This window comes from Heterodontus francisci, chromosome 13 (assembly GCF_036365525.1).
Source record: "Heterodontus francisci isolate sHetFra1 chromosome 13, sHetFra1.hap1, whole genome shotgun sequence".
Classification (NCBI taxonomy): Eukaryota; Metazoa; Chordata; class Chondrichthyes; order Heterodontiformes; family Heterodontidae; genus Heterodontus; species Heterodontus francisci.
In genome coordinates, this window is record NC_090383.1 from 98,582,187 (window position 1) to 98,594,502 (window position 12,316).

Sequence of the window (12,316 nt, forward strand, 5' to 3'; positions counted from 1 at the left end):
TTGAAAGTTGCAACTCAAGTGGATAGGGCTGTGAAGAAGGCATATGGGGTGTTAGCGTTCATTAGCAGAGGGATTGAATTTAAGAGCCGTGAGGTGATGATGCAGCTGTACAGGACCTTGGTAAGGCCTCATTTGGAGTACTGTGTGCAGTTCTGGTCGCCTCATTTTAGGAAGGATGTGGAAGCCTTGGAGAGGGTGCAGAGGAGATTTACCAGGATGTTGCCTGGAATGGAGAATAAGTCGTACGAGGAAAGGCTGAACATTCTAGGCCTCTTCTCATTAGAAAGGAGAAGGATGAGGGGTGACATGATAGAGGTTTATAAGATGATCAGGGGAATAGATAGGGTAGACAGTCAGAAACTTTTTCCCCGGGTGGAGCAAAGCGTTACAAGGGGTCATAAATTTAAGGTGAAGGGTGGGAGATATAAGGGGGATGTCAGGGGAAGGTTCTTTACCCAGAGAGTGGTCGAGGCATGGAATGCCTTGCCCGGGGAAGTTGTTGAGTCAGAAACTTTAGGGACTTTCAAAAGGCTTTTGGATAGGTATATGGATAAAGGAGAATGATGGGGTATAGATTAAATTGTCCTTGACAGAGGACAAAGGATCGGCACAACATTGTGGGCCGAAGGGCCTGTTCTGTGCTGTATGTTCTATGTTCTATGTTCTATGTTTCCTATACATTGAAATGCACTGAGCACTGTGGGTAATAGCTGCTTTGGCTGGTTCACATAATGTTACTCTGAAACCTACAACCTTCCCTCTTGCATCAATTGTTACGCTGGTTATAAGGACATAAGAAAAAGGAACAAGAGTACACCATATGGCCCTTCTAGCCTGCTCCGCCATCCATTATGATCATGGCTGATCTACCTCAATTCACTTTCCTGCCCATTCCCTATATCCCTTAATTTCCTGAGACACCAAAACTCTGTCTCAGGCTTGAATATGCTCAATAATGAAGCATCCAAAATCATAGAGTTATACAGCACAGAAACAGGCCCTTTGGCCCATCATGTCTGTGCCGGCCATACAGCACCCAACTATTCTAATCCCATATTCCTGCCCTTGGCCCGTAGCCCTGTATGCCATGGCGTTTCAAGTGCTCATCTAAATACTTCTTAAATGTAGTGAGGGTTCCTGCCTCCACCACCTCTTCAAGCAGTGCGTTCCAGATTCCAACCACCCTCTGAGTGAAAAAATATTCCCTCAAATCTTCCCTAAACCTCCTACCCCTCACCCTAAATCTATGCCCCCTGGTTCTTGACCCCTCTGCTAAGGGAAAAAGCTTCTTCCTATCTAACCTATCAATGCCCCATATAATCTTGTACGCCTCAATCATGTCCCCTCTCAGCCTTCTCTGCTCCAAGGAAAACAACCCCAGCCTTTTCAGTCTCTCTTCATAGCTGAAATGCTCCAGCCCAGGCAACATCCTCATGAATCTCCTCTGCACCTTCTCCAGTGCAGTCACATCCTTCCTATAGCATGGTGACCAGAACTGTACACAGTACTCCAGCTGTGGCCTAACTAGCGTTTTATACAGCTCCATCATAACCTCCCTGCTCTTATATTCTATGCCTCGGCTAATAAAGGCAAGTATCCCATATGCCTTCCTAACCACCTTATTTACCTGTGCTGCTGCCTTCAGTGATCTATTGACAAGTACACCAAGGTCCCTCCGACTTTGTGTACTTCTTAGGGTACTACCATCTATTGTGTATTCCCTTGCCTTGTTAGACCTCCCAAAATGCATTACCTTGCACTTTTCAGGATTAACTTCCATTTGCCGCTGCTCCGCCCATCTTGCCATCCCATCGAGATCTCCCTGTAATCTGAGGATTTCCTCCTCACTATTTACAACACCACCAATTTTCGTATCATCTGCGAACTTACTGATCATACTTCCTATATTCATGTCTAAATCATTAGTGTACACTACAAACAGCAAGGGTCCCAGCACCGATCCCTGTGGTACACCACTGGTCACAGGCTTCCAATCGCAAAAACAGCCCTCGACCATAACCCTCTGCCTCCTGCCACTAAGCCAATTTTCCTCTGGGGTAGAGAATTCCAAAGATTCACAACCCTCTGAATGAAGAAATTTCTGCTCTTCTCAGTCCAAAATGTCAAGCCCCTTACCCTGAGGCCATGCCTCTGTGTTCTAGATTCCCCAGCCAGGGGAAACAACCTGCCAGGGCAGAGCAGTGTCAAATGGAATTTAATCCTTTTGAATTGATTTCTTGTAGTTAGTGATGAATATTGGTATGCTGTGGGATACAAAACCACTTGGCTTAAAGGACTTGCATTTATATAAGCAAAATAATTTTTTTTTTAAATTGCCCTTGCTGTTTTAAAAACTCAAATGAAAACTTGTTAAAGGTACACACCCACTAGGTCAGAATTTTTCTCTTTCGAATGCCGCCTGATTATTAACCCTGCAAACTGGGTGTACCCAGCTGAGAGTTGATTTGAAAAGGGGAAATTTACCATTCCTGCATGGTTCTTATGCATTCTTAATTGGTTGGGGGAATGTTTCGAGCTGAATGTTGGGTTGCCATTCGTCAAATTGTGTAATGTCGTTTTCAGTCTGAATTTAGAAGTTATTAATGCTTGTGAGTTTCTGCCCAAATTGTCTGTAATAAATTAAACAGCATATGTTGCATGTGTTGTACAGATCTATAAATTTCTTCAATTCTTTTTTTTCCAGCTCTTTGCATCTGCTACTTTTGAAGTGGTTGAGGAGAGCCAGGTAGGACAACTTTCCTTACTAAATTTTTTTTAATAAAGGGTAATAAACATTGGTAAGCAGATCTATACTTAAAATGTGCATCTATTGGTGTTACAGGCTCCAAGAACCAGAGCAGTGAAAAACGTTCGTAGACATGCATGTTCATCCATTCTCAAGATGTGCAGAGATCACCCAGAACTGATTATGGTAAGTGCCAAAATGTCTTTTATTTTTCTCTAAGATAGCTGATGAGTGGAGATTATTTGCATATATCTTTAGTAACATTTAAAAGTATGATCTTCCTAAGCGACCACAAAACCAGCATTACAAATACATATTGTCAATATTAAGTGACATGTCCCGTCCAAGTTGACCAGACTAAACCATTTACTACTTTTGAAATAAATGCTTTTGTCAGTTTCTTCTCTTTTTATCCTCTTCTTCCCTGCCTCCCACCACCACCCCCGCCCGCCCGACCTCTCTTCAAACATCGTTAACTCTTTGCTGGAGTACCCTTCATGGTCTTGGGCTTCCTCTGGTGCCTCCTGCAAGTAGCTATTGTTTGTGAATTTAGGACCTGTGTGTTGAAAGGTGATTTTGTTTGTTTAAACAGATTAAATTTTCAGTACTGCAAGCTACTTTTTCAGCCAACCTACTCTAGCTACAGGGCTTTCAAATTCTCCCTGTGCTCCCCCATGGACCAGAACATTTCTGAATTATGCTCAATTGGTTGATCTAATCTGGAATGATGGTTACTGTCTACAGTTTGCCTAGGAACTTAGTCTGGGGACAAAACAGTTAGGGTTCTTGCTTTTAATGGCTGCCCAGTGGTCCCTCTTGAAAGGGGCATCTGACAATGACTGCAACTTTATCTCTGGTCTTCATGGACAAATAATTTGTCAACACAGTCGGTTTATAGATTTAAAAAATGGCAATTTGGTGGAGATAATGGTACCCATGGAACTGTACTGTAGCAAGTGTTAGCACCTTGAGGAAAGGAAATAATGGAGGTAGGAAAGACGACTTCTCATCTTTGACTTTTTAGTTTGGGCTTACCTATTGCTGTTCAAATCAATATGTCACTTTGTTTTGTACCAGTGCAGTTTCATGGGCAAGTACCATTCAATGAGTGCATATAGTTGGTATTTATTTGTGTTATCCTTAAATTTTCAAACAGAATTAACCCGTGTTATAGATTCGCGGGTATTATAAAAGCAGGTGGGGTAGAGAGGGGGTATTAACAGTGCTCTGATTCACCTATTTTCCTAATCCATTTTATTGTCTGAAGTACAGTTGCATTGGCAAATTTGGTCTGGCTTTTAGCAGCGAAATGAAGTGAGTGCAGAGTTGCAGTACCATTCTCATTCTTTGCAGTAGAACTTATCCTTATTCAACATTTTTTTAAATCTTAAGCCGGTGTTTGAAATGTTCTACGCCCATGTCAAGCGCCTGCAGCAAGATGAAAGGCAGCTTACTCAGCTGGAGAAGTGTGCTTTAATGGAATCTCTTGTTCTCCTGAGCAATCAGTTCAAGGATTATGAACGACAGAAAGCCTTCCTGGAGGAGCTCATGGCCCCTGTTACTAACCTTTGGTTGTCTGAGGAGATGCAAAGGTATATTTTTGAACAACTATTTTTGTAGTTGATGTCTGGTGTGCAAAATGACACGTTTATGCATATTGCATATTGAAATAGTTTTGAAATTAATATACTTTTATTGTAACTAATTACCGTAAGGGCGGCACAGTGACGCAGTGGTTAGCACCGCAGCCTCCCAGCTCGGTTCTGGGCACTGCCTGTGTGGACTTAGCAAGTTCTCCCTGTGACTGCATGGTTTCTCTCCGGGTGCTCCCGTTTCCTCCCACATGCCAAAGACTTGCGGGTTGACAGGTAAATTGGCCATTGTTTTTAAAAAAAAAAATGCCCCTAGTGTAAGTAGGTGGTAGGAGAATTGAGGGAAGGTGGGGATGTGAGAGGGAAAATGGGATTAATGTAGGATTAGTATAAATGGGTGGTTGATGGTCGGCGTGGACTCGTTGGGCCGAAGGGCTTGTTTCGGTGCTGTATGACTCTAAACAAAAGTTATGTCCATTCTGAATTTTCTATTATGGATCTAGATATTGCTGAGTAAATTGAGAGTTAATTTTAAATGCCAGCAAGTGGTTAATTAATATTAAAAACTTTAACTTATTTAAAACTAAGACCTAACTGAAGGGCCAATTCAGCAGCAGTCTTTGAAAAGTATGTGAAAAGACAAGTAGTAATTTAGTGATGCTAATCTTTGGTTTTAAAAACTGGTAGATTTTAGGATAAGGAAAGAGTTGGGAAGATGAGGACTTCCGTGACTTATAAAGCCTGGAGAAGATTTAATTGTTTTTGTCTTGATCTTCAAACAATGAGAATGCATGGAGGGAAGGAACTGGAGTTGGACAGAGTATTTGGAGCTTTGGATGAATGATGGGGAAGTTCGGAAGGGAAAAGACTATTGATTTTAAATGAGAAAATAAGATTCTCTGGCTGCTCATTTCTGGTATCTCCTTTGTATCCTGTCTAGGAGTGCAAAAGATTTGTGAGAGTAGTGTCCTTGGATCTAAGTCTTGAACAGACTTTAGCTTTATAGAGCATTCATAGAGTATTGTTGAGAACAAATTTTTGATAATTTTGAGCTTGAAGAGTAGAATTTTGCAATCTTGTAGTTTAACTTCTTAAGAACTAGGGGTAACGGAATACCAGTATAACTTTAGAAGCTGACCGTTTCCTTTAGTGCAGTGGATTTAAAGATTATTTTGTGTTGCAGAGTGCTTTCAGATCCAGCAATGTTTCTTTCATACATTGGTGCCGATGTCACTCCAGATGATCCCATTAGAGAAGACCCAGCAGGCATCAACAGATCTCGGGTAGGTGTACATTAGTGGCTAAATTATGCCCAAGGAATTGCACAACTACCTGTTTGTGGATTATACCAGGAGGATGGCTAATTCAGTACCATTAAACTGATGGTGTTTAAGTTCAAAAGTACTGGAGAACTATTTTAGTTTTGTGACTCCACTAACATCTATCCTGCTAATATGTATAAATGTTCAGATAATTTATCAAAGATGATCTTTTATTCAATCTTAAATTTAGAAACCGTGTAACACAGGAATCCTCTTAAGGGATGGTCATGGAACACATCAAGGCCTGCTGTTCACTATCCATGATGAAGACTTCTACCAGTATTTCTGTGCAAAATATTACAAAAAAATTAAGTACTGTGAAGTATTTTTTAAACTGAGGAGGTGGGGAGGAGATTTAAAAAAGTTGTCTGAAATACCTTTTTAAATGACAAGAAACTTTGACATAACCTGATCACAACAGTATGGTGACTTTTGGAAAGGGGATTGGGGTTGTGTAATACAGTTGCTTAATCTCAAGATGCTGATAACAATGAAGAACATTGTTTTGTAACTGGAAATAAGCTTCATTTGTCAGTCACAACGTTCCAGTATGGTGGATAGAATCTGTTCTGTTGGGAAGTTGTGGAATAACTTCAATATTTTTTAGTATTACAACAATGAGGACCTAGAAGTGTAGTTTATGATGTGTTTATTTCAGAATTTAACAGCAGGAGTTGCCACAAGTGTGTGTTTTGGGATGGGAGTGTTGAGAAGACGACGACTTCTGTTCTGAAAATATACTTGCATGGTTTTGATACTGTTAATGGATCACAATGATAGGCCAAGTTCAGTATCAAATATTTTGTTCATTTGATCCTATATTGGTGGTAGGAGGAATATTGCCAGTTCCATATCTAGTAAAAGCAGTGAGTTTAGACTGCATCCAGACTTATTTGTATATTTGCTGTTTTGATTCAGAAACCAAAAGGTACTTATGTATGTTTGGCATGGAGGACTGAAAATCTGCAAAGCACCTGCGTGTAATACCTTTTGAAATTCTTAGCACTTTCATGCACATTGCCAGCCTTTTTCAACACAAAAAAATTCCTGATCAAAGCCTGCTGTTCCTAACTGTTGCAATACCATTGTTTGCAGTCAGGAATTTGTCGCCACTGCTGCCTGGAAGTAATGATCCCCAGGTACTACTGGTAAAGGTCAATGAAATTTTGCGAGAGCTTTCATCTCTGCTTTTTACCTTATTTTGACAGATCAGCTTGTGTGTTTACACCATACTTGGAGTTGTGAAGCGGGCTCGCTGGCCTACTGACCTGGAGGAGGCAAAGGCCGGAGGGTTCGTGGTTGGATTCACACCCAGCGGGTCTCCGATCTACCGCAACGCCTGCACTGAGCATGTCATCAAACTTCTTGACAACCTGCTCGCCCTGATAAGGTGAATCAAGTTGGACAAGAGTAGCAGCACGTAAACCAAAGCCATTATACCAACACTGGATCTAGGCCAGGAAAACATGGTCTTGAGCCAGTGAAAAGTAAAATGTCAAGACAAGTACACTATCAGCTAGTCTGCATAGTGCTCTTTTACGGAGTCTTTCATTTTGAGCTTGGATATTGTTGCTTTAAACCTTTGTACTGCATCACAGTTTAGGAAAATAATGAGTAATAATTTAGACGGTGTGATTTGTTTTGCATTGCCTAAATCACCATATAGCTTTAAACTTAGAAAGTGTTCCTCTTCAAAATTAGTCGTCTTGCCTAACTTGAATTTTTCTGCAAAGCCTTTTTTTTTTTTGCCCATCTGAAGAAAATTCAGGTAGGTTGCCAGGTAAGTAGATTCTTTAGAGTTGCTGGTGATTGTGTGAAATAGAGTTAGAACTAATTGCTGTTTCTGGATTTTTGAGATTTCACTTCTGTGCATTTGTACCTAATTTTTAAAAATTGGCATTTTTTTGACCACAGTACCTTTTTCTCCCACTGTTCCCAAAAGTGATCTAATTGTGTCTACAAGACAGAAGTTGAAATATTTTACCACATTTAAGACCTTTTTAAAAAAAAAACATCCTCAGTTAATGCATTTTGCAGGATGTGTTGTACACCTTCACTTGCCTAATCAATTTTTCCCATTGAGCAGATAATCTTGGTAACAAAACAGAAAACATTACTTGCATAATTAGGTTCTGAAAGCATTGATAAAGAACTTTTATGTAAGACCTGCATAGGTTGGCATGAGGGCCACAAGTTGTGCATTTTTAAGATTGCTATTGCTGGAGTTTTGTTTAGAGTATACTTTTTTCCAGATCACTTAGTGTTCTATATTTCTTGAAAATAACTTTAACTTTTAAGATGCTGGATCTTAAGCCCATAAAAATTGCTCCTTTTTTTGATTTAAAAAAAAAGCAGTTGCTGAATCTTCAATCCAATTAGCAGTTAGTTTAACTCTGTTTCATAAATGCCTCTGCATTTCATCTTTTTCCACAGATGCCCAATTTAGCGTATTTACAATATGGTTGGAAATCCAGCACTCACCTGGCTTTTGTTTAAAACTTGAAGAAAATGCTTAGGAAATTAATAACATCAGCTGGCTTTTTACTTTAAAAAAAAAATGTTGCAAACTGCAAATACCAGCTGTTAATGTAAAGCATTTTCTTCCAATACTAGGCTTGTAACAACACGTCAACCGCACATGGTGGGAGATATTTTGAAGCCTCCAGACCAGCGGATACGCGACAGTGTTGCCTGAAAAATGATCGGGTATAATTTGTGGCCCTGTTGCCTCTGGTGTGGCTGTCCCTACCTTCGCCAGGACCTAACCATTGGATAGTAGGATAGTCTTCCTGGGTCAGGTGTTAAGCCCTTTTAATATGCAAATTGAAGTCCTGTGAACTACATAGATCCCGATTGCCATTTTGGCTCTCCAGATGAGATGAGTACAGTAAGTAAGTTTTAAAATTATTTTTGTGGGGCCAAGGAGGAGCAGGGGTGTTTCTCCAGGCTTCAAAAAATAAATAACCTGGGCTGTTTTTGGACCAAAGGCCAGTCTTCAACATGGACTGCCTCTCGTCTGGGCTTTCAGGCAGGAGGTGGGCCACCAAATATCTGTCTGTTAATGTTTCCACTTTAATACACCTGATTACTGTTTTGCAGGGATCGGTTGCCTCTTGCCACTAGATGCCACCAGCTGCTAATGGCTACGATATACTGGAGATTGTCAAGTTTTTTCATATGCATATATGTAGTTGGGGACTTAATGGGTTTTAAAATAGTTATGGAACACTTTTTGTTTCCTGTGTATAATATTTGCAAGAGCTCTTAAAATAGTATGCTCTTTCCACACAGCCCTGCACACCTTTTCTGTTTTAAGTATATATCCAATTCCCTTTTGAAAGATATTGAATCTGCTGCCACCACTTTTTCAGACAGTGCATTCCAGATCATCATAGCTCACTGCATTTTTAAAAAATTGTCCCCATCACTCTCTGGCTCTTGGCTAATTATCTTAAATCTGCCCCCTTTGGTTATTAACTCTTCCACCATTGTAAACAGATTCTCCTTATTTCCTCTATTAAAGCTCCTCATAATTTTGAACACCTCCATGGAATCTCCCCTTCTTCTCTGCTCCACGGAGAACAATCTCAACTTCTCTATTGTCTCCTAATAACTTGTCCTGCCACAGTCAAAGTTTTGTGTATGTGAATCCCCAGGCCTCTTTGTATGCATCACTTCACACTTCTTGGCATTACATTTCAAGTGCCCTTTTCACTAGTCTGTCTTTCTGAAGTCTGCTACTATCCTCTTCACTACTTACTACCTTTCCAAACTTTGAAATTGTGCCCCCATATCCAAGTCCAGGTCATTAATGTATATCAAAAATAGCAGTGGTTCTACTGTACTTCAGTCCAATCTGAACAACAACCGTTGACCATTACACTCTCATTACTGTCGTTTGGAAATTTACTATCCATTCTGCCACTGCCCCTTTAATCCCATGGGCTTCAATTTTGCTAACAAGTGTATTTTGTGGCATTTTATTGAATGTTGTTTGAAAGTTCACATACACATCGACTGCATTGGTACCGTGTAGGTTATTTCATTGAAGAATTCAATCAGGTTTGTTGGACATGACTTGCCTTTAACAAATCTGTTGGCTGTGATTAATTAACCTGTGTTTTTCCAAGTGCATATTTGTTTTAGAACATAGAACATTACAGCGCAGTACAGGCCCTTCGGCCCGCGATGTTGCGCCGACCTGTGAAACCATCTGACCTAAACTATTCCATTTTCATCAGTCTTGAGAAGTTTCCTCACCACCGGCGTAAGGCTGACTGGCACTCTAATGCTAGTAGCCAGAAAGTAAAGAAATGTTTTGTTTTATTTGGATGCCAAAGCTCTTTTGCCTGTTTTTTGGGGCAAGCTGTTGATGTTTTGTTTGGTGTGGCTTTGTGGTGCCTGTTGTGCACAGGCATCTTGTCAAAGTGCACTATAAAGTGGGCAGAAGAATAAGTGTTTGCGCTCCTCCTTGACCATAATTTGAGGGAGAGGTGTGGCTAACCTTAATCCTTCCTCATCTTATGCCTGCATGAGCACTTCTAGTAAGGATCACTGGTTAGTGGTTATGAGTGGCAACCATTACCATTTCATAACCTATCCTGGGAGTGCTGAAGTGATTTGGAGCATCTCCTGTGCCCATACCAGCCTCTATGGCTGAGCTACTGTGAGATGCACTCACTAAATCATCAGGAAACTATTTCTCTCAAGTGCAGGTTTAAGTCTGATCAATTATTAATTGAATTAAATGATGTGTGCTGCAAATTGGATTAAGTATGAGGTGTGAAAATTTGATTGCAGAAGTATAGAAGCTCATAGCCCATATGTTTTGTAATCTGACGTCTGGAGAAGTTGCAGTTTTGGATAAAGTAGGAAATGCTGGCGGAGAAGGGATGTTTGAGGGTTTGAAGATCAAAGGTCTGCAGCAAAGTGGGAAATGTTGCATAACTAACCCCCTTCTGTGTCCTTAGTGTCTGTGGAATTGGTCTCCCACTGTACCTTCTAGAGCTTCCCCATATTCCAGCATTTTCTGTATTATCCATACTGGATCATCTTTACCTCACTTGCAGCCAAGCAGCACTGTGTTGATTGTACATGTGATGCCATGACATGGGTCTTGGGTTAGAGAGAATATCTTTGATAACGAGGTAATGATGGGAATTTAGCCGTACTGCTTTGAAAAATGAAAAATCTGTTAATTTATAAATTACATTGTACAACTATTTACCATTATGGTTTGTAACCTAGCTTGCTTGAAGTATCTGATAGCAAACCTGTTCGTAGAATTTAAAATTATGAAGGCAGTTGAGGATAGATGTAGAGAAGATGTTTCCACTGTGATGGAGTTGAAAACTAGGTGCCATAAATTTAAGATAGTCACCAATAAACCCACTAGGGAAATCAGGAGAAATGTTCATCCAAAGTGGGGTAAGAATGTGGAACTCACTACCACAAGGAGTAGTTGAGGCGAATAGAATAGATGCTTTTAAGGGGAAGCTCGATATGCACATGAGGGAGAAAGTATTAGCAGGATATTCTGATAGGGTTATGTAAAGAGGGGTGGGAGGAAGCTCGTGTGGATCATAAATGCTAGTGTAGATCAGTTGGGCTGAATGCCTAGCTTCTTTGCTGTAGATTCTATGTAAGTATTCTTAACACTGGTAGGGCACTCCATATTTTAGCAATAGGTAAAATGTGAAGGCAAGATTCTACCAAATCGAAGTGGTTCATTAAATTACCTCTTCAGAAACATCTCTGCTCTAAATTTATTCTTGGTAAATTAGGTTTAGGCAGTTTAACTTAGTCAGCCACAGCTGATAATTTTCAGATGGAATAGAATCATAGTAGTTGTAAGGAGTAGTACCCCCACACCCTCCTACTTTCCCATTGTAATTAGTTTGTGCTTGTTGCCTGTGTTTAACAATTTTCGGATAAGACGTTAAACCAAGGCTCCATTTGTCTTGGTGGGCATAAAAGATCCCATAGTACTATTTCGAAGAGGAGCTGGTGAGTTATACCTGTTGCCTTGGCCAATATTTAGCCCTCGATCTATATCACTTAAACATTATTACATTGCTGTTTGTGGGATCTTGCTGTATGCAAATTGGCTGTCAAGTTTTCTACATTACAATAGTGACTGCACTTCAAAAGTACCTCATCCACTGTAAGGTGCTTTGGAGCATCCTGCGATCATGAAAGGTGCAACAGAAATGCAAGTTCTTTTCTTTAGTAAGAATTATATTTAAATATTAAATGTTATATCTAATGATTTGCCATATTACTGTAAATTTTACCAATTTTTATTTTTTCAAAGCGTGTTCTTCATTGAAGCATTGTTTCAACTTGACAATGCACATGTTGCATCTTGATTTTTAAAGGTGATGTGACCTTCAGATGTTCATTTAAGTGGCATGTTTTTGAATTGAAAAATGCATCTGGGATATATATTAAGGATTGTTGTGAAACTCTGGTACAGTTGCTAACTTAATCTTTTTGCCAATTGTAATAGTTTATTGGCTGCTTGTTGAAAACAAATCTGCATAATCATCTGAAATTGAAATTATTTGGCGGGTTTCTGGAATACTTTTGATTTTAAATGGTGTCAATGTTTAACAGTTGGGAAGTAAATTGAAAGTTAAGGATGTGGCACATTTTCT

At 40.0% G+C, this 12,316-nt stretch overlaps 1 protein-coding gene across 1 annotated transcript in view; it reads left to right on the forward strand.

Annotated features, from left to right (window-relative positions):
* Window positions 1-12,316, forward strand: part of LOC137376530 (exportin-5) — a 107,760-nt gene that overhangs the window by 62,279 nt on the left and 33,165 nt on the right. The window contains exons 16-20 of the mRNA XM_068045251.1: window positions 2,705-2,746; window positions 2,843-2,932; window positions 4,139-4,338; window positions 5,522-5,621; window positions 6,869-7,050. Coding sequence (XP_067901352.1) covers window positions 2,705-2,746; window positions 2,843-2,932; window positions 4,139-4,338; window positions 5,522-5,621; window positions 6,869-7,050 — 614 coding nt within the window. The remainder of the gene's footprint in view (window positions 1-2,704; window positions 2,747-2,842; window positions 2,933-4,138; window positions 4,339-5,521; window positions 5,622-6,868; window positions 7,051-12,316) is intronic.